General features: G+C 30.9%; 6 protein-coding genes across 8 annotated transcripts in view; 2 read left to right on the forward strand and 4 right to left on the reverse strand.

The window, feature by feature from the left end:
• LOC111423476 (uncharacterized) overlaps positions 1 to 2,770 on the forward strand; it is a 76,620-nt gene extending 73,850 nt beyond the window's left edge. For all 3 annotated transcript variants that reach the window (XM_023056715.2, XM_071194333.1, XM_023056734.2), the window contains 3 exons: positions 385 to 694; positions 754 to 876; positions 929 to 2,770. In XM_023056715.2, the coding sequence (XP_022912483.2) occupies positions 385 to 694; positions 754 to 876; positions 929 to 1,527 (1,032 nt within the window). In that variant the 3' untranslated portion in view covers positions 1,528 to 2,770. The remainder of the gene's footprint in view (positions 1 to 384; positions 695 to 753; positions 877 to 928) is intronic.
• A 4,259-nt stretch (positions 2,771 to 7,029) lies between these two features.
• On the reverse strand, positions 7,030 to 8,749 carry LOC111423201 (ganglioside induced differentiation associated protein 1). Its single transcript, XM_023056452.2, has 5 exons — positions 8,573 to 8,749; positions 8,138 to 8,330; positions 7,783 to 7,965; positions 7,523 to 7,723; positions 7,030 to 7,465 (listed from the first exon to the last, which is right to left on the reverse strand). Exons 1-5 carry the CDS (start codon positions 8,657 to 8,659, stop codon positions 7,155 to 7,157), a joined length of 975 nt encoding a protein of 324 aa, XP_022912220.1. The 5' UTR covers positions 8,660 to 8,749; the 3' UTR covers positions 7,030 to 7,154.
• Positions 8,750 to 14,238: 5,489 nt separating this feature from the next.
• On the forward strand, positions 14,239 to 15,921 carry LOC111423231 (dehydrogenase/reductase SDR family member 4-like). The gene is made up of 8 exons (XM_023056482.2): positions 14,239 to 14,557; positions 14,607 to 14,789; positions 14,844 to 15,021; positions 15,076 to 15,153; positions 15,212 to 15,361; positions 15,420 to 15,554; positions 15,605 to 15,660; positions 15,715 to 15,921. The coding sequence occupies exons 2-8, from the start codon at positions 14,668 to 14,670 to the stop codon at positions 15,827 to 15,829; spliced, it is 834 nt and encodes a 277-aa protein (XP_022912250.1). The 5' UTR covers positions 14,239 to 14,557; positions 14,607 to 14,667; the 3' UTR covers positions 15,830 to 15,921.
• Positions 15,858 to 20,430, reverse strand: LOC111423213 (delta(3,5)-Delta(2,4)-dienoyl-CoA isomerase, mitochondrial-like). Its single transcript, XM_023056459.2, has 6 exons — positions 20,105 to 20,430; positions 19,816 to 20,043; positions 19,520 to 19,764; positions 19,294 to 19,457; positions 16,061 to 16,187; positions 15,858 to 16,000 (listed from the first exon to the last, which is right to left on the reverse strand). The coding sequence occupies exons 1-6, from the start codon at positions 20,139 to 20,141 to the stop codon at positions 15,902 to 15,904; spliced, it is 900 nt and encodes a 299-aa protein (XP_022912227.1). The 5' UTR covers positions 20,142 to 20,430; the 3' UTR covers positions 15,858 to 15,901.
• Positions 20,431 to 21,166: 736 nt separating this feature from the next.
• LOC111423265 (delta(3,5)-Delta(2,4)-dienoyl-CoA isomerase, mitochondrial-like) lies at positions 21,167 to 22,262 on the reverse strand. The gene is made up of 5 exons (XM_023056515.2): positions 22,058 to 22,262; positions 21,758 to 22,002; positions 21,544 to 21,707; positions 21,367 to 21,493; positions 21,167 to 21,305 (listed from the first exon to the last, which is right to left on the reverse strand). Exons 1-5 carry the CDS (start codon positions 22,260 to 22,262, stop codon positions 21,195 to 21,197), a joined length of 852 nt encoding a protein of 283 aa, XP_022912283.2. The 3' UTR covers positions 21,167 to 21,194.
• A 2,437-nt stretch (positions 22,263 to 24,699) lies between these two features.
• LOC111423537 (Exonuclease tos) lies at positions 24,700 to 26,846 on the reverse strand. The gene is made up of 5 exons (XM_023056782.2): positions 26,585 to 26,846; positions 26,154 to 26,535; positions 25,878 to 26,093; positions 25,009 to 25,830; positions 24,700 to 24,955 (listed from the first exon to the last, which is right to left on the reverse strand). The coding sequence occupies exons 1-5, from the start codon at positions 26,743 to 26,745 to the stop codon at positions 24,824 to 24,826; spliced, it is 1,713 nt and encodes a 570-aa protein (XP_022912550.2). The 5' UTR covers positions 26,746 to 26,846; the 3' UTR covers positions 24,700 to 24,823.
• Between the last annotated feature and the right edge of the window lie 833 nt (positions 26,847 to 27,679).

Consider the following 27,679-nt stretch of genomic DNA (forward strand, 5'->3'; position numbering starts at 1 on the left):
GTCATGTTTGGTATCATTTTAAAGAAAATATCTTACCGAAAACAAAACTCTTTAAAAGTTGACAAAAAATTGCAAGTATTTTTAATTAAAAATGCGCCTTCGAACAATTCTGAATCACCCTGTATTACTATAATTAATACTAAAAGATTATTAATAAGTGTCAAAAGTTCAACTAAAATTTTTCTTTTAACTTAACTCACCAAATGTGCTTATAACTGCTAATCTATCAAAAACAAACCTCTCCTTACTTATTTTATGTTTTAACTTACACAACTGATAATAAACCGCAATAGAATGCACCAATTAACTATTAATTATTAGATAATGTTATGATTATTTTTTCAATACTATTTCAAATTTTCTAAATAAATAATTTGCATACAGAACGCGCAAGAGTCGCTTCCTATGGAAGATATCCAAGAAGAAAACGAATTAAGCAGTAGTGATAGTGACTGTGAAGGCGAATGTCCCGAATTCGTACCTTCAGCATGGGATAAATACGCGATTCCAACCAAATCAGCGCTTAGATCCCCCGAAAAAACGTTCGAAAGAAAAGATCCGAAGGACAAAAAAGCCGTTTGGTTTAAAAAACAAAAATATCATTGCATTTATGAGTACCCTAAAGAACCGGAAAGTCCTAATTTTCAAAGTTATGATTTATGGAAACCCGCTACGGATTATTCTACATTAGCAGGTTAGTTTCAAAAGATTTTTTTAAAATCAAACTATAAATAATAAAAATAATTATTATAGATTGGGAATATGGTCCTGATTTATACACACCACGATATGACCTCATTGATCCTTTATCATCAACTTCAGACCAACAACAATCACCAAAGAGCCTCTATCACTTAACAGCGTTCCCAGAAAAGGGTAACTTAAATGATAAATTTATAATCAGATATTTAATCGATTAATTTTTTAGAACCAACAGTTCTCGATGAAGATTTCTTGGTAAGCAGTTCGTCAAAACCGTTCGATATGCTTGGTGGAACAACATCACAATTTTTCCCTGGAAAACAATTCTCCGATCATTGGATAGACGAGGGCACTCCGGATTGCGAAGACATCTTAACACCGGTGATTAAAAACGATAAAATACCGAGTTTGAAACATTTGGCGGGAATCGTAGTGAATAAAAATAGAAAATCGCGCGAATTGGGTGGCTTAAGACACACTAGGAGTAAATTAAAATTAGATTTACCACCGAGTCCGAGCGCTTTTTCGAGTAATACTACTTTTAATGTTGAACAGCCGGCCGAAGAGATCGTGAGAAGGCAAGTACCGACGTTTTCGACGTTTGGAAAATCGAGGTTTTTAGTTCAACACGTCGATACGCCCCCGGATGATAAGTTGGAGAGCAAAAATGTTTCGTTCGAAGCTTTACCTTATAAGCCGCAAACCGTTAAGGAACGACAGGCGATTGAATCGGTTCGTGGAGAAGCTAGTTTGTTGGATAGCGCCGATGAAGATAGCGGGATAGAATCGAATACTTTAGAAAGGGGTAAGAAAATAGGGACATAATTATTTTAAATTTTGACCTAAAACGGTGGAGTTAATTTGTATTGGGAATACAGCAAGTATTCTTGTATAATCATTAATATCTTTATGGTAGATACATATATGCATATATGGATATTATTTTTACATAATCTACTTAAAAAAATGTAACAAGAAGTAAGTGCGAAAGTCAACAATCTGTAAATAGGAGTTTAATTTATTAGAGTTTTTGATTTAGTTTAAATGACTTTTTATATAAATTTACAAGTTGTTATATACTTACATAGAATTGTTGAAGCCTTTAATTTTCCTTCTTTTATACCTAAATAATTACTACTATTAGTATGACCACAATAATTAATATATTGCGTACACGCCCCTTTATTTTTGTGATTATAACCTTGTACATTGTTATTCGATTAATTATTGATTAATTATTAATTAATTAACTTTCTTGTTACGTGGAAATCTCGATGTAAACAATTTTTTATTTATGTACCTAGTTGAGTTTGATTCACGTTTTATCCTCATCATCCAGTGTATAAAGAATTATTATTAAAAGAAAAACGTAGGATGTAAGCTAATTAACTACAGAACAAATAAATAAAAATACACGATACGGTCCTATAAGTAACTAGAAATGAAATAAACTTTCTCGATTTGTGTAGCCGAGACCAAAGCCTTATTATAAACTTATTCTCTCCTTTTTCACACAACAAAACTCTTTTTCTCTTATCGAACCATTTTGTGATAGCTTTTCCGGTGGAGGAGAATGCAAGATAAAAGTCTTTTTGTAGCTAAATCGAATAGACTATAGAGAATCTTCGGGGCCAAACCTCAGTTTTCCTCAGAGATCTGATACAAACGAACCGTATCGTGAACGGATAATTATAAAAGCAACACAGTTTGTAGCCCGTAGACGTTGTAACATATTAAGAATTATTTAAAAAAAAAATAAAAGTGATTTGTGATCGTGTCGGAATTGTACAAAAAACTAAAACTTAAAAAAATGATTATGATAAAATTGCAAATTTGCGTCCAGTAGAAACGTTCAGTATTTGCGATCGCGCTGCGGTGGTTTTTGAGTGCCCTCAGGAACGTCGTCGGTTGAATTTCTATGTTTCTCTCCATGTAGGGTTACTTGTTAGTATTTTTCTTATAGGAACCTGATTTGTGATCAGTTTTTTTCTTTGATTAATTCGTCTGTATTAATAATGTAATATTATAATACCATAGTTTTAATGTATAATAAACGTTTTATTCTATATTTTATTGTTTGGTTTAATATCCATTTGACAGCGCTTTGAATTTATAGGTTATGTTCTACTATTTAGCAACGATATGGCAACGTTGCATCTCTTAAAAGACGAATATAGAAAAAATAGGCAAAAATGAATGAATTATTGATTACTAATTTGTTATAATAGCATCCTAATGTAGATACAAAAGTTTATTTGACAGTGATTATCAAAGTTAGGTTGCTTTTGCTACAACTGGGGAAAAATCTCTTCGTAAAGTCTTAAATCACTTTAAATAAACAGTTTACATGTTCAAAAACTTACCTTGATATTTCTCTTTCGTTCAATTACACTGATTTTGTTTAAAATTAAGAATTCTAGGAAGATATATAACTGGTGGTTTTGAAATGTCAAATAACTTTTTAATATAGGTAGTCACCGCTAGATGGGGTTAACAACGATTTTTTTTAAAGATTTAATAAAGTAAAAAACATTAAAGTTTTTGACATACGCGTGCTCGTTTAAATTAATCACCCCGTTTTCAAAACTACCACAAAATGTTTAATTGAGAGATAAAAAATTAGGTTGCTATCGTTACAACTTCACTCATTAATTTGAGTTGAAAAATCTTTACGTAAAGCCTTAAATCACTTTAAATAAAACGTTTTACGTAGTCAAAAACTTACCTTGATGTATCTTTTTGGTACACTTACACTGATTATTTTTAATTTGGTGAATTTTAGAAAGAAATGTAACTGATGGGTTTGTAATGTCAAAAACGCTACTTAATATAGGTAGTCACCGCTAGATGGGGTTAAAAACGATTTTTGTTTAAAATTTAATAAAGTAAAAAGCATTAACATTTTCGACACACTGTGGGTTTGTTTAGATAAATTACCCCGTTTTCAAAACTACCTCAAAATGTTTAATTGAGAGATAAAAAATTAGGTTGCTTTCGTTACAAGTTCACCCATTAATTTGAGGTGAAAAATCTTTTCGTAAAGCCTTAAATCACGTTAAATAAACAGTTTACGTGTTCAAAAACTTACTTTGATGTTTCGTTTTGGTTCAATTACACCGATTTTGTTTAAAATTAAGAATTTTAGGAAGAAAAGTAACTGATGGTTTTGAAATGTCAAAAACGCTATTTAATATAGGTAGGCACCGCTAGATGGGGCTAAAAACAATTTTTGTTTAAGATTTAATAAAGTAAAAAACATTAACGTTTTTGACATACGCGTGCTCGTTTAAATTAATCACCCCGTTTTCAAAACTACCACAAAATGTTTAATTGAGAGATAAAAAATTAGGTTGCTATCGTTACAACTTCACTCATTAATTTGAGTTGAAAAATCTTTACGTAAAGCCTTAACTAACGTTAAATAAAACTGTTAACGTGCTCAAACACTTACCTTAATGTTTCTTTTTAGTTCAATTACACCAATTTTGTTTAAAATTAAGAATTTTAGGAAGAAATGTAACTGATGGTTTTGAAATGTCAAAAATGCTGTTTAATATAGGTAGTCACCGCTAGATGGGGTTAAAAAGGATTTTTGTTTGAGATTTAATAATGTAAAAAGCATTAAAATTTTCGACACACTGTGTGTTTGTTTAAATAAATCACCCCGTTTTCAAAACAACCCCAAAATGTTTAATTGAGAGACTCAAAATTAGTTTGCTTTCGTTATAACTTCACTCATTAATTTTAGGTGAAAAATCTTTTCGTAAAGCCTTGAATCACTTTAAATAAAACAGTTTACGTGTTCAAAAACTTACCTTGATGTTTCTTTTTGGTTCAATTACACCAATTTTGCTTAAAATTAAGAATTTTAGGAAGAAATGTAACTGATGGTTTTGAAATGTCAAAAACGCTGTTTAATATAGGTGGTCACCGCTAGATGGGGTTAAAAAGGATTTTTGTTTGAGATTTAATAAAGTAAAAACCATTAAAATTTTCGTCACACTGTGTGTTTCTTTAAATAAATCACCCCGTTTTCAAAACAACCCCAAAATGTTTAATTGAGAGACTCAAAATTAGCTTGCTTTGGTTATAACTTTACTCATTAATTTGAGGTGAAAAATCTTTTCGTAAAGCCCTAAATCACGTTAAATAAACAGTTTACGGGTTCAAAAACTTACCTTGATGTTTCTTTTTGGTTCAATTACACTGAATTTGTTTAAAATTAAGAATTTTAGGAAGAAATGTAACTGGTGGTTTTGAAATGTCAAACACTAATACAGATGCTCACCGCTAGATGGGGTGAGCAACCATTTAAAACACGATTTTTTAAAGATTTAATAAAGTAAAGGAGATTACAATTTTCGACTTTCAGCATGTTTGGTTTAATAAATCATCCCGTTTTTCAAAACTACCTTAAAATGTTTAATTGAGGTATAAATAATAATGTTGTTTTGGGTACAACTCTACTTTTTAATTTGAGGTGAAAAATGTCTTTCTAAAGATTTAAATCACTTTACATAAACAGTTTATGTGTTCAAAAACTTACCTTGATGTTTCTTTTTGGTTCAATTACACTGAATTTGTTTAAAATTAAGAATTTTAGGAAGAAATGTAACTGGTGGTTTTGAAATGTCAAACACTAATACAGCTGCTCACCGCTAGATGGGGTGAGCAAACATTTAAAACACGATTTTTTAAAGATTTAATAAAGTAAAGGAGATTACAATTTTCGACTTTCAGCATGTTTGGTTTAATAAATCATCCCGTTTTTCAAAACTACCTTAAAATGTTTAATTAAGGTATAAATAATAATGTTGTTTTGGGTACAACTCCACTTTTTAATTTGAGGTGATAAATGTCTTTGTAAAGATTTAAATCACTTTACATAAACAGTTTATGTGTTCAAAAACTTACCTTGATGTTTCTTTTTGGTTCAATTACACTGAATTTGTTTAAAATAAAGTATTTTAGGAAGAAATATAACTGGAGGTTTTGAAATGTCAAACATTAATACAGATGCTCACCGCTAGATGGGGTGAGCAACCATTTAAAACACGATTTTTTAAAGATTTAATAAAGTAAAGGAGATTACAATTTTCGACTTTCAGCATGTTTGTTTTAATAAATCATCCCGTTTTTCAAAACTACCTTAAAATGTTTAATTGAGGTATAAATAATAATGTTGTTTTGGGTACAACTCTACTTTTTAATTTGAGGTGAAAAATTTCTTTCTGAAGATTTAAATCACTTTACATAAACAGTTTATGTGTTCAAAAACTTACCTTGATGCTTGTTTTTGATTCATATACACTGATTATTTTTAAATTTGTGAATTTTAGGAGGAAATGTAACTGGTAATTTTGAAATGTCAAAAACACTAATATAGTTGGTCACCGCTAGATGGAGAGAGCAACTGTTTAAAAAACTATTTTTTTAAGATTTAACCTAAACATTTTTAATTCTAGGTCTTATGTTAGGTCTAATACTAGTTTTAGTTGTTCCGCAAATATCTGAGCTTATTTATGATACAAACGGATAAGCATAGCGCCAATTCTACCAATGGATGTTCTGCTTGGCCAATCTCCTTTGTATTTGCATATATGTAGAGAAAGTATCTAGAACTGCCATTTACAAGTTTAAGCAATATGCTCAAAACTGCTCCGACATGTTCTACCAATGGGCTGCGGAAGACACTATAAGCACTGATATTGTGCTATCAATGCCGTCAGATTTGAGGGCAGTCCTGCATCGAAAACGGAAATTGTCAGGTTCAGGCATATATTTGCATGTTCGCAGATGGATTAAAAACGCCAGAAGAGACAGGCGGAAATATTTGCTATTGATATGGGTGCTAGAATCCTTCTTGAGAGAGGGGTGAAGAACATGATAGTACGATTTTTCCAGGTCACTCTGGGGTTGCTGGCAATGAAGCGGCATATGAGCTAGCACAAGAGGGCAGCGCTATAGCGTTTATGAGGCCAGAGCCAGCAGTTGGTATATCATTTGTGATGGCCAAACATAAGATTGGACTGTGGACTGAAGAGAAACTTCGCCTATTGTGAACTAGTTCTCCTGGAATGAGACACTCTAAGTTATTTGTTAACATCGCCACTGTCAAACCCGGGAGTATTTTAGGACTTGCTCGTAGCAGCATTAAAGTTCTAATAGGTGTCTTTACTGGGCACTGCCGATTAACCTCAACTTGTTGGGTTTAGTTGAATACCGACTATGTGTGGACGACGAGGAGACAGTTGAGCAGATTCTTGATTTTTTCTCGCAGCTATGTCCCCAAAGAATTAAGGTTGAGATTGAGATGAAATTCATGAATCAAAATAAAGTAATTTATTACATCAACAACCAACATCCAAATTTAATCTTCTATAAAAATATTCCAATTTTTATCCCGCAACAAACAAAATGCATCCGCTGTTATCTAACACACACCTTCATTCTTAAGAAAACATTTTTTTTATTAATACAATTCCACCAATTAAAATCGCTATGGTTGCAGTGGTCCCAACTGCTAAATGTACAGGGTTTTGGGACATAACGAACGTTTTTATATGAACACAAGTATTGGGTATTGCTTTTTTGTACGAACTTCTTTGTTGGACTCTATCATAATAAGTACATAAAAACGGTTTCTTTCCCAACGACCAAAAATGAGATTCTAATCCCAATTGGTTTAAACGCTCCAATAAAATTGTTAGGCTTATATCGGCAACAGTAAATCGATCTGAACATAGCCACCAATTTGATTTTTCTGCAACGAAAAAGTTAAATTCATAAAATAATTAAATAATAAAGTTTAAAAAATAACCTTCATCATGCGAACTTAATTCTGTTTCAACGGATGATAAAACCCTATCAATGTTATCTAAAATTTTATAAAATTGATCCCGTTCGATAACGTTTAAATGTTTTTTTTCTTGCGATTCAGCTTTTTGTAACAGGATATCTCGGCAGGAAGGATTTTTTTCGGCGTACTCCCTCAACTTTTTGCTGCTACCTTTTTCGGCATCTATGCAACAAAAAAAATTGTTTTAATAAAGACGATTCTTTCACAAATATTCATCCTACTTGCTAGAAGTTTCCTGACCGGGGCGTAAAACGGGGCTTTTGGAGTTTGAACAAATTCGGTGTGGAAGAACGAACCCATCGTCACTATTCCCGATGGGATTTGATCGATCATATTGCGAAATTTAATCACTTTTTGTTTGATTTCATCTCCTTGATCATTTGGAATTAAACGAGGTGTGTCACCTAACAGAAAATAAATTTTTATTTAAAAAAAGAATCAATTTAATAAAAACATAAAATAAAGATTTTAATTTTAATGACACGAAATTTATCAAAAAATAACCAGGATTTAATCCTGGTCTAAATCAAATCCTTTGTTAAATCCCCATAATCCTTAAAGATAAACATTTTTTACCATTACTAAAATTGTCTTCTAAATAATCAATGATTCTAGTTGAATCAGGAATGATTTTGGCAATATCTTGGAGTACAGGAACTTCACCTCTTGGATTAATAGCCAAAAACCATGGATCATATTGTTGTCCTTTAATAATATCCACCACTGCGCCTTCATACTTCAAATTTTTTTCATGCAATGCCATTATCACCTAAAACGAGATAGTAAAAACTATTTTAAACAGCTAAATAACAAAAACAAATAACTCTTTAATTAAAATAACCTTACTTGAGTTATTAACACAAACTGAGAAAATCTCAAGAATACCTTTTTAAAGTGTTACGAAACGACATTTATGTTATTGGAATTGTTAAAAAAAATGAAAGTTGGGAATGTTAAGCAAAAAAAAATTCTATTTTGAATTAATCGTTGGTTGTTGGGATTTAAACTTACCTTTTGTGAATAATATGAATAATGATGATAATATAATAGAAGCCCATTTGTGATGTTTATTCGGCAGGTTTCCCCGTCCGATGACATGGTTAAATCAAGAGAAAATTGTGTGTACTAACAAACTGTATGGAACGTTGTAGACGCGCAGCTGCGACCTCGCCAAATGCTTACAAAATCGCGGTCACGTTACGTTCGCGAGAATCTACAGCTGATTTTCTATACTTATCTGACGTAATTATGAGAACCTAATGATATTACATCAAGGTAGAGTATAATGGAAGATGAAAAAAGGTTAGATTATTGATTATGTTAGTAGTCATATCTAAGTTTTGTTAAGATAATTATTTTTTTTTAATGAAATTGATAATACATTGTGATTATTATTAATCTTAATGAAATTATTATTCTTTCATTCTTGTTTTCAACCTATTTGAGAGCCTACAATAAATTAGAAGAGTTTCACTTTCTTTCAATCTCTAAACTCTAAAGCAGAGGCAATGCATTTGGAGTGATGTTATCAACCAAAGCTAATTTTTATCCCAAATTAAAAATATGTATTTGGAAAGTTTTGAAAAATGTTATATTAAATATTAAATAATAAATATTAAATCTTTTATTCAAATAAATATCATTTTCCTTAAATATTATTTTCTTCCTTATATGATACGGACAAAACTCAGAGACCATATAGAAATTATAAGAAATTTTCTGCTCTGTGCAGTGGTGCAAATATTCTCCCCCCAAAAACTGCAAAAACCGCGTATAATTGCCATATATAAATGTTTACAGCGTTACAACTTTCTTATATGATATGAACACGACTTCAAGACCATATAGATATTATAGGAAATTTTCCGCTCTGTGCAGTGGTATACAACTTTCATAGATTGCATGCTTGCACAAGGATTTTCCCCCCAAAAACTGCAAAAACCGCATTTAATTGCCAGAAGTAAATGTTTACGGCGTCATAATTTTTTTATATGATACGGACAAAACTGCGAAATCATATAGAATCTGTAGGAAATTTTGCGCTCTATGCAGTGATATATAACTTTAATTGATCGCATGCTTGCACAAGCATTTTCCCCCCAAAAACTGAAAAACCGAATTTAATTGCCGTAAGTAAATAGTTACGACGTCATAATTTTCTTATATGATACGGGCAAAACTACGACACCATATAGAATTCATAGGAAATTTTCCGCTATATGCAGTGATATATAATTTTAACAGATCACATGCTTGCACAAGCATTTTCCCCCCAAAAACCGCATTTAATTGCCGGAAGTAAATATTAACGGCGTCATAATTTTTTTATATGATACGGACAAAACTGCGAAATCATATAGAATCTGTAGAAAATTTTCCGCTCTATGCAATGGTATATAACTTTAATTGATCGCATGCTAGCACAAGCATTTTCCCCCCAAAAACTGCATTTAATTGCCGTAAGTAAATGTTTACGGCATCATAATTTTCTTATATGATACGGGCAAAACTACGAAACCATATAGAATCCATAGGAAATTTTCCGCTCTATGCAATGGTATATAACTTTAATTGATCACATGCTTGCACAAGCATTTTCCCCCCAAAAACCGCATTTAATTGCCGGAAGTAAATATTAACGGCGTCATAATTTTTTTATATGATACGGACAAAACTGCGAAATCATATAGAATCTGTAGAAAATTTTCCGCTCTATGAAATGGTATATAACTTTAATTGATCGCATGCTAGCACAAGCATTTTCCCCCCAAAAACTGCATTTAATTGCCGTAAGTAAATGTTTACGGCATCATAATTTTCTTATATGATACGGGCAAAACTACGAAACCATATAGAATCCATAGGAAATTTTCCGCTCTATGCAATGGTATATAACTTTAATTGATCACATGCTTGCACAAGCATTTTCCCCCCAAAAACCGCATTTAATTGCCGGAAGTAAATATTAACGGCGTCATAATTTTTTTATATGATACGGACAAAACTGCGAAATCATATAGAATCTGTAGAAAATTTTCCGCTCTATGAAATGGTATATAACTTTAATTGATCGCATGCTAGCACAAGCATTTTCCCCCCAAAAACTGCATTTAATTGCCGTAAGTAAATGTTTACGGCATCATAATTTTCTTATATGACACGGGTAAAACTACGAAACCATATAGAATCCATAGGAAATTTTCCGCTCTATGCAGTAATATATAATTTTAATAGATCGCATGCTTGCACAAGCATTTTCCCCCCAAAAACTGCAAAAAAAGCATTTAATTGCCGGAAGTAAATATATACGGCGTCATAATTTTCTTATATGATACAAACAAAACTGTGAGGTCATATAGAATCTGTAGAAAATTTTCCGCTCTATGCAATGGTATATAACTTTAATTGATGGCATGCTTGCACAAGCATTTCCCCCTAAAAAACTGTAAAAATCGCATTTAATTCCCGTAAGTAAATATTTACGATGTAATAATTTTCTTATATGATACGGGCAAAACTACAAAACCATATAGAATCTATAAGAAATTTTTCACTGTATACAGTGCTATATAACTTTAAAGGATCGCATGTTAGCACAAGCATTTTCCCCCCAAAAACTGCATTTAATTGCCGTAAGTAAATGTTTACGGCATCATAATTTTCTTATATGATACGGGCAAAACTACGAAACCATATAGAATCCATAGGAAATTTTCCGCTCTATGCAGTGATATATAATTTTAATAGATCGCATGCTTGCACAAGCATTTTCCCCCCAAAAATTGCAAAAACATTATTTAATTGGCGGAAGTAAATATTTACGGCGTCATAATTTTTTTATATGATACGGACAAAACTGCGAAATCATATAGAATCTGTAGAAAATTTTCCGCTCTATGCAATGGTATATAACTTTAATTGATCGCATGCTTGCACAAGCATTTCCCCCCAAAAAACTGTACAAATAGCATTTTATTCCCGTAAGTAAATATTTACGATGTAATAATTTTCTTATATGATACGGGCAAAATTACGAAACCATATAGAATCTATAGGAAATTTTTCACTGTATACAGTGCTATATAAGTTTAATAGATCGCATGCTTGCACAAGCATTTTCCCCCCAAAAACTGCATTTAATTGCCGTAAGTAAATGTTTACGGCATCATAATTTTCTTATATGATACGGGCAAAACTACGAAACCATATAGAATCCATAGGAAATTTTCCGCTCTATGCAGTGATATATAATTTTAATAGATCGCATGCTTGCACAAGCATTTTCCCCCCAAAAACTGCAAAAACCGCATTCAATTGCCGGAAGTAAATATTTATGGCGTCATAATGTTTTATATGATACGGACAAAACTGCGAAATCATGTAGAATCTGTAGAAAATTTTCCGCTCTATGAAATGGTATATAACTTTAATTGATCGTATGCTTGTACAAGCATTTTCCCCCCAAAAACTGCAAAAATCGCATTTAATTGCCGTAAGTAAATCTTTATGGCGTCATAATTTTCTTATATGATACGGACAAGACTTAATGTCCATACGGAAATTATAGGAAATTTTCCGCTCCGTGCAACGGTATACAACTTTAATAGATCGCATGCTTGCACAAGCATTTCTCCCCAAAAACTGCAAAATGCGCAATCAATTCCCGTAAGTATGTATATATTTAGGGCGTCATAACTGTCTTATATGATACGAATAAGACTTCGAAACCATATACAATCTGCAGGAAATTTTCCGCTCTATGCAGCGGTATATAACTTTAATAGATCGCATACTTGCACAAACATTTCTCCCCAAAAACTGCAAAATGCGCATTTAATTCCCGTAAGTATATATATGTTTAGGGCGTCATAACTGTCTTATATGATACGAATAAGACTTCGAAACCATATACAATCTGCAGGAAATTTTCTGCTCTATGCAGCGGTATATAACTTTAATAGATCGCATACTTGCACAAACATTTCTCCCCAAAAACTGCAAAATGCGCATTCAATTCCCGTAAGTATGTATATGTTTAGGGCGTCATAACTGTCTTATATGATACGAATAAGACTTCGAAACCATATACAGGGTGTCCCGCAACGATTGTACAATACTGCATCAGCGTATTCTCTGATCGAAAACACACCAGAAAAGTCTAATAAACATAGGTCCGAAAATGGACCAATTTCGAGATATTCAAAGTTTTAGTTTCATAAGCTGACCTATTGTAAACATCATTAACTCTAACGATTTAGATGCAGTAATTATATGATTACCATGGTTACGATGGTTAAGATAAAGTTTAATAAATAATAAGATAATATTAAGTTAATTAATACAGTTCATTAATAATTTAACAAAACAAGTAACAAAGATTGTCGAAGAAAATCGTTCAACCAGCATAAAAACAACGAATATTTAACAAATTCAAAGATTCATGTCATAATAAATGTTCAATATGCGCACCATTTACTTCTAAACACAAACGGATACGTTTTCTAAATGAACTTCTAATGCGTTCAAAGATACCAGGAATTTGTTTTACTGTGTCAAATGCGTTACTAATTTTATTCTTCAAATCCTGCACATTTTGAACGTCTTCAGAATAAACAATTTGTTTTAAATGTATCCAAAACCAAAAATCTAACGGATTTAAATCTGGTGAACGAGGTGGCCCTCCTCGGCCAATCCACTTATTGCCAAATCTGTTATTTAAGTATGCTCGAGTAGCGCGTGCATAATGTGCTGGTGCTCCATCGTGCATAAAGTAGCAATCTTCTAGAATTTGTTGAGGTAATTCATCAAATGCCTCTGTAAGGTCATTTTGTAAAAAATGTATGTCGGCATCGGCTGTCAATCTCTTTGGAAGAAAAAATGAACCTAATAACTGATCACCTATAACTCCAGCCCATACATTAGCACTGAATCGCCACTGATGATGAGTTTCTAGTATTGCATGGGGATTTTCATCGCTCCAAACGTGCACATTATGAATATTAAAAATTCCGCTTTGAGTAAATGTTGCTTCATCCGTAAATACAATGTTTATGGGAAAGTCGACGTTTACCACCTCTTCCTATATGGCCCACCTCCAAAAAATCTCTCTTTTTCGCCATCATTTTCTGTTAGAGCTTGAACGGTGTTGTAATGATAAGGATAAAGCAACTGCTCCCTTAAAATGCGGTGAACGGTTGTTTTGTAAATGTTTTCTTGTGCAGAAATTCTTCTAATGCTGTTTGAGGCATTTTCATCGACTCTTCTCAAAACTGCTTCTTCTAATTCCACCGGCTTTGTGTAATGTCTCTCCGTGGAATGGCTGTGGGTTACGCTTCCCGTTTCTTTTAATCTGAGAAATAGTTTGCTAAAGGTGTGACTATTAGGCAATCGTCTGTTCGGGAACCTTTGCGCGTAATGACGAGCTGCTAACGACGCATTTCCATCGGCTAGTCCGTAACAATACACCATATCCGCCATCTCTTCCTTGGAGTAATTAATAGGAGCCATACTTAATAGTTTTATTAAATTAAATAGTAAAATAATAATTTCGTGAAGTATTATTATTTTTTTTTGATTACTTATCGTAATCATAGTAACAACTTAATTATTATAAAAACAAATTTAAATTCATGATGTTAACAATATCAACTTATGAAACTAAATCTTTGAATATCTCGAAAATGGTCTATTTTCGGACCTATGTTTATTAGGCTTTTTTTGTTTATTTTTGATCATAGAATACGCTGATGCAGTTTTGTACAATCGTTGCGGGACATCCTGTAGAATCTGTAGGAAATTTTCGTCTCTATGCAGTGGAATATAACTTTAGTAGTTCGCGTGGTTGCACAAGCATTTTCCCCAAAAACTGCAAAATCCACGTATAAGTACCATATGTAAATGTTAACTAACTGTTTATGTTACATGTTACTTAACATGAAAAATATCATTCGTTTTTATTCGATTTCACAAAAAAGTGAATGGATAAGCAATGTATAAGTAATTAAATTAATTGCATTTAATTGAAAACAACCTACCTTTTAAATAGATTAACTTTCAAGTAGTACCCGCATTTTAAACTTTAAAGCCTGCAAGATCTTACTTAGAAAATGTCTCAATCTAAAACTTTAAAGAAAACTAACAAAGACCTTTCTTTAGTTAGTGGTGCAAAGTATATATCGAAAAATAGGTTTGATGGTAAAGTTGCTGTAATTACTGGTTCGTCTTACGGGTAATATTAAATTTTAATTCCTGGAATAGTTAAAAAGTAATTATTTATATCAAGGATTGGGTATAGTATCGCAGAAAGATTAGGTTTAGAAGGATGTAAAGTTGTAATATGTAGCCGTAAACAAGAAAACGTTGATGTTGCTTTATCGAAGTTAAAAAAACAAAATATACAAGCTGCTGGTGTGCAATGCCATATTTCTAATGCCAATGACAGAGAAAAGCTATACAAAAAGGTTCCTATTATAACAAAAGGTGAAAAAGCCCCGATTATTATTTTTAAATTTTAGGCGTTGGAAGAATTTGGTGGAATCAATATTTTTGTTTCAAACGTAGGAGTAAATCCAAAAATATGTCCCGTATTAGAAGTAACCACTTTTCTTCGTTACTTTTAATCTAAAGTAATAATTAAATCTTTTTTAATAGTGTCAGGAATCAGAATGGGATAAAACGTTCGATGTAAATTTAAAATCGCCCTATTTACTCGCAAAAGAAATCCTTCCGTACATAAAACGGAACAATAACGGAGGGAAAATGTTATTTATCTCATCAATCTCAGCTTTCGGAAATATTACGGTCACTTAAAATCGAAATAACGAATTAATTTTTAATTATTTTCAATATAAATTTTTAGGAATTTGGTGCATATTCGGTAAGCAAATGTGCCCTAAACGCTTTAACCAAATTGATAGCTGGTCAATTAGCTGAAGATAACATTCAAGTTAATTGTATAGCACCGGGGTTGGTTGATACTCCTTTTGCTGATGCTGTATGTATCAATATTTTTTGACCAATAAATGTTTCATTTTAATATTTTAGATTTTTAAAACCGCAAGATTTTACGAACAAACAATTAATAGCACTCCTATGAGAAGGTAAATTTTAATTAATTATACCTAAATGCTTTTAAGTTATAAATTTAATTTAAGATATGCAGAGCCACACGAAATTGCAGGAGTGGCAGCTTTTCTCGTTTCTGATGATGCAAGTTATATAACAGGTGAAATAATTGTAGCAGCTGGTGGAATGTCTTCGAGGTTATAAAGCTTTTCATCTCTTAAAAAATCAAAAATATGTAGTGTAACATTTAATTAATCATTCCTTAACTTGTAAAAATTATAATTTTGAAAATGGAATATCTTTTTCTTTCGATATAGCCCCAACAACAGCCGTTTGAAGATCTTCGCTTTGTAACATGAATCGATTCCATAAAGCCTAAAAATTAAATAAATCCAAAAATATACAAAATTAATAAAATAATTTTAAAAATCTTACAATGTGATCAAGCCCTTCTTGGACCGTATGATCTCTAGAATAAACCAAACTCTTTTTTGTGCCTTGAACCCCCACCGGACTCTTAGATGCGATTAATTTTGCAACATCCAAAGCTCCCGCTATCAAGCTTAAGAAACAAGAATAAATATTTATTTAAAAAAAAATCGGTATAATTCAAGAATTTAATTTTCTCAAGTAAGCCGTTACAAATAAAAAAAGTGTGGAAAAGTTACCGAAAAATCAGAAGTCTCGAAAATCTGAAAAAAGTCTAAAGACGCATGGCTAAACCCGATACTTTTTAGTTCTAGGTCTAGTGTTAGTTCTAGTTTTACACTGTAACTAGAACTAACACTAGATGGAGAAACAGAATCATTCGGGTTTAGTCGTCTTTAGAGACGTGCGGCTAAATCCGAATGATTCTAGTTCTAGCTCTTGTGTTAGTTCTAGTAATAGTGCTAGTGCAATACTAGAATTAACACTAGACCTAGAACTAGAATAATTCGGATTTAGCCGTCTTTAGAGACGTACGGCTAAACCCGAATGATTCTAGTTCTAGGTCTTGTGTTAGTTCTAGTAATAGTGCTTGTGCAATACTAGAATTAACACTAGATCGAGAACTAAAAACATTCGGATTTAGCCGTACATCTCTCAAGACGGCTAAACCCAAATGATTGTAGTTCTAGGTCTAATGTTAGTTCTAGTGACAGTGGTAGATAGCGCTAGTTAGCATAAGATATCACTAAGATTGTAAGATATCCTTTTTTTATTGCAGTAAAACCCCCCAAAAGTTAAACATTTTTAACAACATACAGTTACACATTTGATACAAAAGAGCTTATACAGACATTTCTAGTTAATATTTATGTTATTTTATGTTTAAAAAGTTTATGTTATAGTTTCTAGTTAACGTAGTTGTGAATATTATATTATTTAAAATTTAAAATAATATGGAAAGAAAAGAAATATGGGTTGAAGTTCGCCATTTAATAATAAAGTTAAGAAAGGAGGGAAAATCATATAATGAAATAACTAAAACTGTTGACAAAAGTCGAGCAACAATCCAAACAATTATAAAAAATTGTATTTAAATGCAAGGACAGTAGAATCTAGTCAGATTCTACTGTCCTTGATTTAAATGTATTAAATAAACCACGCATTGGTCGTCCAACTGTTTTAAATCAACGTGATATCCGGACAATTTTAAAACGGGTGAAAGATAATCCCAGAACAAGTGCTCCTCAATTGGCAGAAGAAATTCAACAAGCTACCTATAAAATCGTGCATCCAAAAACTGTACTGTATGTGTTCATGGATTTAATGGATTTAATGGACGAGTTCTACGAAGAAAACGTTTAATTTCTCAACAAAATAGGCAGAAAAGGATTGAATTTGCTTAAGAATATCTTGTATGTGACTTTAAATTTTGGAAAACAGTTCTGTTTACTGACGAAAGAAAGTAAAAATTTGACAAACCAAGAAATGGAAGCAAAAAATTTACTCTCAACCATTAAACATAGTGGTAACATGTCGATAATGGTTTGGGGCTCGATGGTGGCTTTTGTACTAGGAAATTTGATTTTTATTGATGGTATCATAGTCCATAGACAGTATTTGGAAGAAATGTAAGGCAATTTGGAAACATTAACAGTATGCTTAGGGCTTGGAAATCGGTGGGTCTTTCAACAAGACAATGACCCTAAGCATACCGCTCATGTTGTCCGAGAATGGATTCTTTATAACTTACCAAAGCAACTACATTCACCGCCCCAATCTCAACCCTATTGAGCACATTTGAGATGAGGTAGAACGAAGGGTTCGTAAATACAATTTTAAAAATAAGCAATCGTAAAAGATGCACTAAACAAAGCTTGGACTGGAATACCAATCAGTGTAACAGAGAATCTTGTTCCTTCAATTCTTGAAACATGACGTTTCATAAAATTGACATTTAATTTTGACAAATTGTTGTGAAGTTGGTTACTGTTGGTAACATTGAATTTGTAACACATTGACGTTAAACTTTATTCAAAAATTTATTTAAAAAAATAAATTTGTCCACGACTACCTTATAATATATACCTTATGAATGAGTTTTCTAAAACAAAAGGGTAGTCATTTTTCACGGAGTGAATAATAGTGGTGAATAATAATCATTATTCACGGGTAATCGACTTGACACGTTAAAATTTCAAAGAACGTCAATTTAATTCAATTTTTACGAGTTTCTAAAGGTTTGACATTAAAAAAACCTAAACCAATTCCTTTTTTCATATGATTTAAGCGTAAATTAATTAATTTTCGTAAAAAAAACGACGTTTTATAAAATTGACATTTAATTTTGACAAATTGTTGTGAAGTTGGTTACAGTTAGTAACATTGAATTTGTGACACATTGACGTTTAAACTTTATTCAAAAATTTATTTAAAAATAAATTTATGGAATCAATTTCAATAGTCCTGGACAAAATATACTATTCTAGTCACATATAATGAGCTATTATGAGCTCGCTCTGCTCGTGACATAAACTTAACCTGACTGAATAATAGCCCACATTATATGCTATACTCTGTTTTTAACCAGGAGGAGTAAACGCGAAAGTCAGATTTACACTAGGAAAAATCACCAGAAAATATCACTAGATATTTTGGCGGTAAATTTAAATTAATAATTATTATTATTTATTTATTTACTTATTATTGTATTTATTTTCGTTTGTTATCGTCAACACTAAACATACAAATTAACATTGAAGTTATGAGTGTATTTATTTCAAAATATAATAAAGAAGGGTTTAAGAACACAAAATTTACAATAATGACACGAAACTGTCGAATTGTCAATAACCTAACCTTCAAATTCAAAATTGCCTGTGTGTGAACCTTCCTCGCATTCAACCAATCACGTGCAAGGTCAATCTGGTGACAAATTTAAAATACTCCTCCTGGTTTAAAAACAGAGTATAGTACATATAATAGTATACTATTAAAACGAAATGTTCAATAATATGAGGTATTATTTAACTGGACTGAATTTACTTGGTGCGTGTAGACTTTTGTGACTAACTGTAGGAAAATGCGAGGTTAAGATTGCTTGTGACGTCACAAAACGTGACGTAAAATCGAAACTTTAATGTGATTTTTCGGTATGTTTAATTTTGTAAGATCCAAAGTTCTCACTATCAAGCTTAAGAAGCAAAAATAAATGTTTATTAAAAAGAAAAGTCTAAATTTACCTTTCTTTTGAATCAAAAACTTTTGAAACAAGTCCGCAAGATAAAGCTTCATCTGAATGTAATTCTCTCGCTGTGTAACACAGTTCTCTCACTAAACTATCGGATCCAATAACTTTTGGTAATCTTTGTAAAGTTCCAACATCAGCTGCCATTCCTATATCAACCTAATTATTTAAAATAAATATTAAATTGCAAGCAAAAATATTAACCTAAAATTGATTCTAACCTCTTTAACTTGAAAATAAGCATCTTTAGTGCAATATCTAATATCAGCAGCGGTTATTATATCAACACCAGCGCCAATACAGGCTGAATGTACAGCGGCTAAAACAGGTTTTGAACATTTCTCTAAGGCAGAGAGGCAGTCTTGGAACAATGGGATTTTTTGATCCCATATTTTTGCTTTTCTTGCCAAATCACCATCAGCTTCCAATTCTTGATATGCTCCACTCATGGACATCAAATCAATTCCTAAATTAAATACATTCAAAAAATTGTTATTCTAATAATTCTCTATATCACCAGCACAAAACATTTTTCCTTCTCCTGATAAAACAACCACTCTGCAATCAGCATCATAACTAAGTTTTTCAAAACATTCCTTAATTTCAAACCACATATCAGTATCCAAAGCGTTTCGTTTTGATGGTCTATTTAACACAACATGAACAACAAACGGGGATGGTGTACTGAGTTGTAATCGTGAGTAATTCTTAACAGCACACATATTTGCTATTAATTTTGTGTGATCTAAAACAAATAATTATTATATTATTTATAAATATAAATATCTTTTAATACAAATTTTTACTTTTAATTAATCCGGTTGATCTTCTCAAAGCAAACATCACAGTAAATAAGGGGGAATGGTAACACTTAAATTTAAGGGTTATCTAATAAAAAAATTAAGATTAGGTACTCGCTAAATAACGTAAACACGTCCACTTTTAATGGGCTGAAATTTAGTGTACTTCGCTCGTTGGATTGTTTTGGATTTGTTGGACTTTGAGCTATTATTTTTTTTTGTTGTAGATATGCAATACATACTGCAAGAAGGAATTTGAACTGTTTTTTAGGCAAAATGCAAATTAATTAGATCTATTTCAAATATCTGCTATTAATATTTCATCTTAAAAATAAATTATTTGGAAAATTTAGGTAATAAGTTTTCTTTTTGTTTGTAAAACTTACACATTTAATAAATTCTTACATAAACCATTAGTACAAATTTATTTTATGCAAGTTGTGCTGCCTAAAGTAGAATTTGTTTACAACACTATAAATACTATAATGGTCATAAATCACATATAGCTGAAAATTGGGAAAGATTATAAGAAGATAGATTAGAACTAAAGTAAGTAAATGAAATAAGTAAATGTTAATGCAGAATAAGAAGTGAGGAGAGATATGAAAAAGGAAAATTCCATATTTATGGGATGTCTTCACAATGCTAAAGGAAAGTTGCATTTTGTTGCAACTTGTCAAGATGGGAAAGTGAAATCTTCTTCTTTTAGTTTAATCTAAAGAATAGTTTCATTCTATTGATATACTACAGTGTTGGTTAAAGAAATTGAGGTTTATAACCAATACTCAACGGGCCTTGAGTTAAAGGTAAAATAGTATTAAATAGGTAACATGTGATGCTTATATAATGTAAGTACGGTTGCATAACTTTTGTTTTAAAACTATATCCTCAGTATTTGAAATGTTATTTGATTGCAAATAAAGGACTTTGTTGCACAAAAGTTAATCGTTAAATGTTCCATTATGTGTAATAGTTATAAAAATATGTCTTATTTCTTGTTCTCTTTTTTAATTTTTTTTCAAATAGAGAGCTTGGGTGAGGATAAGGCGCCATTCAATTATTATAAACAAGTTAAGCTTTAGTTTAATTCACTTATTTACAATAAAAAGTTATAATTTAGAAAATTGAATAACTTTTTTTTTGATAAAGCTGTAACAACGGCCGTTTGAAGAGCCTCACTTTGTAACATAAAACGATTCCATAAAGCCTAAAAATAAAACAAATCCAAAAATATACAAAATTTAATAAAATACATAAAAAAATATTACAATGTGATCGAGTCCTTCTTGAACTGTATGATCCCTAGAATAAATCAAACTCCTTTTTGTGCCTTGAATAGCTACAGGGCTCTTAGATGCGATTATTTTTGCAAGATCCAAAGTTCCAGCTATTAAGCTTAAGTAGCAAAACTAAATATTTGTAAACAAAAAAATCTAAATCATTACCTTTCCTTTGAATCAAAAACTTTTGAGACAAGTCCACAAGATAAAGCTTCAGCTGAATGTAATTGTCTTGCTGTATAACAGAGTTCTCTTGTCAAACTATCGGATCCTATGACTTTGGGTAATCTTTGTAAAGTTCCAACATCAGCTGCCATTCCTATATCAATCTAAATATTATTTAAAATAAGTATTAAATTGAGTAGAAAGTTATCCTAACCTCTTTAACTTGAAAATAAGCATCTTTAGTGCAATATCTAATATCAGCAGCTGTTATCATATCAACCCCAGCACCGATACAAGCCGAATGCACAGCTGCTAAAACAGGTTTTGAGCATTTTTCAATAGCAGAAAGACTCTCTTGGAATGATGTTATTTTTTGTTCATATATTTTGGCTTTTCTTGCCAAATCACCATTTTGATCTAATTCTTGATGTGATCCACCCATAGACATTAAATCAATTCCTAAAATTAATACACTCAAATATTCCTGTTATTATTGTAACAATTCTTTATATACCAGCACAAAACATTTTCCCTTCTCCAGATAAAACAATTACTCTACAATCAGCATCATAACTAAGTTTTTCAAAACAATCCTTAATTTCAAACCACATATCATCATCCAGAGCATTCCGTTTTGATGGTCTATTTAATACCACATGAACAATAAATGGGGATGGTGTGCTGATTTGTAATTGTGTGTAATTTTTAAAGGAACACATATTTGTTTATTCACCTCAATGCAAAATTACACTAAGTGACAGGGAATATTAACACTTGAAATCAAGGGTTATTTAATTATAAAAAAAAACGTGATGACTTGCTGAAAACATAGTATTTATCGCTCTTTACATTATTTTGATTTGTTGAAGTATTATATTCGTTGTGGTTATGCAACACATATAACACAACAAATTTAAATACTTCATACAGGCCAAGGTTCGTCGAGTATTGGTTATAAGGTTATCCAACTATGTATCCTTTCGTTAGACTCATTTGATAGAGATTTGTTTTTTCTTTACGATGACGAAAATTTTAGTACTCTTATATCAGAAATTGTTTATTAAGATAATTTAACTAATAACATTAATCTAGATATCCGAGATCGTCAAGTACCTCGAATTTCTACTAAAAATCATTCGTGTTTAGCCGTCTGAAGACGGCTAAACCCGAATGATAGAATGTTAGTTCTATTTCAGTAAAAGTAGACAACAATTTAACGCTTAGTAACAATTAAAACTAGAACTATGTTTTTTTTAATAAAGAATACATTATAAAAGAACACCATGAAGTTGTCCATTTGTCTATTATTTGATAAATAACTTCAGATTTAAAATGTCAACCTCAATTTTGACATATTTGTAATGGTCGTGAAAAATCCTTTAAAATGAGTCCAAACATGATACGTTTAATTCCAATATTACTCGAGATATAAGGTACTTCCGGTTTAAAATGTCAATGTCATTTTGACAAATTGTTAATTTTTATAAAATGTCTCAAAATTTGTCACAAAATCAAAAATACAATAAAAAAATGAAAAATTAAGGTTGGTATAAATATTTAAAAATTATGTTGCTAATTTTAATGTTGCTAACTTCGGGTTTAACGTTTTTTTATTTAAACTTTTTTGAGATAAGTGAGTAAAGTGAGTAAGTGAGTTTGAGATAAGTAAAATGAGTCATGTTTGAACTCATTTTAAAGGTTTTTTAATAAAGAATACATCATAAAAGAACACCGTGAAGTTGTCCATTTGTCTCTTATATGATAACTAACTTCAGGTTTAAAATGTCAACCTCAATTTTGACATACTTGTAACCTTCATCAGAAATCCTTTCAAATGAATACAAACACGACATAATTTTCTTCAATATTAATGAAGTTATGGTCAACTTTCTGTTACAAATGTCAACAATTTTGACATATTTGTAATCAATTTGTTTCAATGTTGACAACTTTAATATTTTTTATTACAACTTTGTTGTTTTTCGCGATAAATGCATCATGTTTGAACTCATTTTAAAGGTTTTTTAATAAAGAATAGATTATGAAACAACACCATGAAGTTGTCCATTTGTCTATTATATGATAACTAACTTCAGATTTAAAATGTCACGTAACTGGTTCGTTAAAACTTTTTGAGGTTCCACTATTCGTAGAGGTTTGAAATTTTGGTAGCATGGGTTGTTCATTCGGAACTTTCGATCTAAAATATTTTCAAGATGGCCGCCACTTCCGGTTTATCGGAAGTAGATCATAACTTCGTTATTTTAAATGGAATGCTATAGTTTTTATTACATAGTTTAATTGTAAGTAGAAAAATAGGTTGACTTTGATAAAAGTTATTGGTACTTAGCGTTTTTCGTTTTCGAGTTATTTTGGATTACTCTTCAGATGCTGTCAAATAAATACATTGTCATTTGTTGTATGGGACTATCTTATACAGGCTGGTCAAAAATTGAATTACTGTTTCTCCATATTCAATAGCGAGAAAGTCGAAAATTTTAAATGGAACGCCCCATATTTTTTTAGCCTGTCAGAAAGGGAATTTAATTCTCTATAAATTATCTATAAACATTCCTCTAAGACGCCCGACTAAACCTAAAACTTTCTAGTTCTAGGTCTAGTGTTAGTTCTAGTTTTAATTGTTATTTAACCCTAAATTCTTGTACATTTTAATTGATCTAAAAAAAATTTTTTTTTGATTTAATCCACTTACCTTGCTTATAATTTCATCCATTTTCCCATTTTGAATTAAATACAACCTTTAAATCCAATTAATTATGTGTTCTTCATTAAAAAAACTTAAATTCAACGTCAATTTTAACAAGCACCTGCAATATTTGGATCTTAATCACCATGGTAACCGAGTCAAGTTGGATAACCTTAAAATAATAAAATTTTATTTCAATTTTTTTATCAATTCTAACCTAATTTTTATTAATTTTAAAACAATTCAAATTCTTTACGATTATCTCGCATTTTTTTTAATATCTTTATATTCTTGTGTATTGCTTCTTAAGTGAAATAACTGTATAAATAAAAACAGAAATGTCAATTCTTCCAATGATATGTTCATAACAACAGCGTTCATAGGGAGTTGGATAACCTTATACATGTTTACTCAACGGACCTTGATACAGGCGAAGTAAAAAACACTAATTCATTTATAAAAAAGAAAATTCACTTATTTAATAAGTAAAATCAAAATTAAATTATTACATTGAGATAGAAACAGATCAAATTCTTCAGTGTAAAAAGTTTTTACACTATTAAAACAAATAACTTATTTGCTAAAAAATGTTAATATAGACGTTTGTTTTTTAATAATTCGTTTAGAAACAACTCGTTGAGTTTGTTTAGGTGTTACTTTTGATGTTGGTACTTTCTCTTCGCATTTTCTCTTATCCAAGTTATCCTAAAAATTATTAATCAATTTTTTTAAATTAAAGTAAATTCTAAATAACTGACTTTAACGTTGGATTCATTTTCAAAATCATTTCGTCTTTTTCTTGTAATTATCGGAGATATTTTTTGGTCATCTTTAGTCTCATTTTTATCAACAGCGATTATTTCATCGCTACGTCGTTTTATTAAATTGTCAATAGCTCCTAATAAAGAAACCATCGGTTCATGGTTATTTTCATTTTTATTTGTTTCATCATTTTTCTTAAAAAATCTACTTGATAACCCATTTTTATAATCAACAACAGTCGGCCCGTTCTTATTAAATCCACTAGAACACCGATTTACACTCGTCATTTTGATTTCGCCATGAATTAACACATCTATATCTTCCGATTTTTTAATAACTGGTGATTTAAATGGTCCCATTTTTTTATACATAACCATGATGTCTTCTTCATGTTCTTCATCCACCACAATTTCTTTTTCTAAAGGTACTCTCCTTTTAATTTTTTTAGGAGTTACTATTATAGGATCTTTACTGGTCTTAATCATAGTTTGAAACATATTATTTTTTAACCAAATACTAAATGTAGGTAAAGAAGATGAGTCAGGATCCCAATCATCAACTTGTTTGTGCGTAAAAGGATCTAAATTACCCAAAGAAAGTTGAAATGCAACTGCATCATCAATTTTACTTCCAGCATTTACACAATGCTTTAAATCAACATTGGGCGAAATTGGATTTAAAGGTTTTAAGCAACGTTCTTTTGGATCAAAAATAATTTGGTATTGAAATGTTGCATCAGCAATCATAAAATTCTCTCTGTATTCATCTGTAACTGTTACATTACTTAATTTTAAATAAGATGATATTTGTGATAATGCCTAAAAATTCCATTTCAATCATAAAATTATAACCAAAATTAACTTACATTATAAATACTTGGGTTTTCAGTAACAGAAATAAATTTGAGTGCTTTCTTTAGACCTACACCTGGTAAATTATCCAAGTAATCACATCCAGATAAAATACACATATATCTAAACTTATCAAATGAGAATTTATCACTTCTAAGCTTCATACAATCATTAAGTTTGTCTGCATTTACCAAAACACCATTTCCATTGATATCCATTTTAAAGAGTATCTTTAACAAATTATTACAATTACAAATCAAATCATGTTAAGAAAAATTCATTAAAATTACTTGATTACATCCGAATAATGTAAGATCAGAATCTTCAGATATAACAAAATCAACAATTTTCGATATATTTAAATATGCTAATTGTGCATCAGCTTCATAAGGCGCAACAATACAATCAATCCCCTTTTCACGACATTCTTTAATTAAATTTAAAGCCATTTTATGTGTTACATCAATGGATTGGCTTAGATATTTTCTTGCTTCTAACACATTGCCTAAACGTAACATTTCTGCAGCTTTATGTTTAAGGGAACGCCTATTATTTCGTCTTTTCTCTTCTGTTAAGCGTTTTGCTGGTAAATGTTGTCCATCAAAAACGAGAATTGGGCGGACTTTGTACGATTGTAACATCTTTATGTATTTCATACAATAAAGAACATATCTAAAACAAATTAATTAGTTTTTTGATTTCACTAAGTGAGAAAGCCAACCCATTGGTATCTTCTCCTTTCGCTAGTTTTTCAGCACAACCAAATGCACCTTTGTGAAGCCAACAATAAGCGTCAATAGCAGCTGTGCAGCCCCTAAATTTTGAAACGTGGGCTTTTTCTGAGGCATTCTCCAAAAACGGTAACAAACCGCTAATTCCCATTGATTTATAAGTGGTATTATTACTTTAAATTAGTTGTTTACAGTATTATACTATCAGATCAATAATTATTCGAGCGGGATTTTAAAAAAAGTTAGGTTATGTTCATATAAACTAAAGATGGTAGGCAACCAACATTTAAAGTAAAACAGGTATACAAAAACAGTTAATAATAATAATTTATTTATTGAATTTCCACAGATAAAGTTTAAAACATTCAAATTTAATCCCTATTATTAATTTTTACATTTTAAAATTTAAAAAAAAATTAATTCTTGTTTTAAATAGTTCCATCTAGCGGCAATTACATGTATTAAATTGTACTTTTCACATTCGCAAAGTATTCACATAAATCCTATAAAAATTGATTGAAATTCATGAATAATAATGGTTTTGTAATAAAGTTGTGAATTGTAGCAATTAGGGAAAACCCGTAATTATTATTATGTCAATTTTTTAATATTTGTGTAAACGAAATATTTCAGCAAGAGATGGCAGCACCGAGTAAATTAGAAACAGTATTTTTAATTCCGAAATGTCCTTTAATATTACAAATTTTAACTTTTAAAATTGTAGCAAATGTCTTAAAAATGGTACTGCATGCTTTAAAAATGCCCCGAATTAAGAATAATTGTATTGAAACCCCAAGGGAATTGAAGGTAATAGTTTGGATTATGAATTAACGTATTTTGATTATCCTTATTTAGATTCTGATTCTACGGAAAGTTTGGAGCAAAAGCAAGAAGTTTTGCGTTAGAAAGACTTTAATGATTTAAACCTGTATTAAATGCTGTGGTGTTTATGGCCAAGGCAGCAATTAGAAGCTACTATTAGATAATATTCTCATACTCTGTGTGGAAAAAGTTGGGGTCTTACCCCTGAAAGATAGTGCTGGATCTATGTGACTGTAGTTAGACCTAGACTGGTTTAGAAAAGC

Source organism: Onthophagus taurus, chromosome 1 (genome assembly GCF_036711975.1).
Source record: "Onthophagus taurus isolate NC chromosome 1, IU_Otau_3.0, whole genome shotgun sequence".
Taxonomy (NCBI): Eukaryota; Metazoa; Arthropoda; class Insecta; order Coleoptera; family Scarabaeidae; genus Onthophagus; species Onthophagus taurus.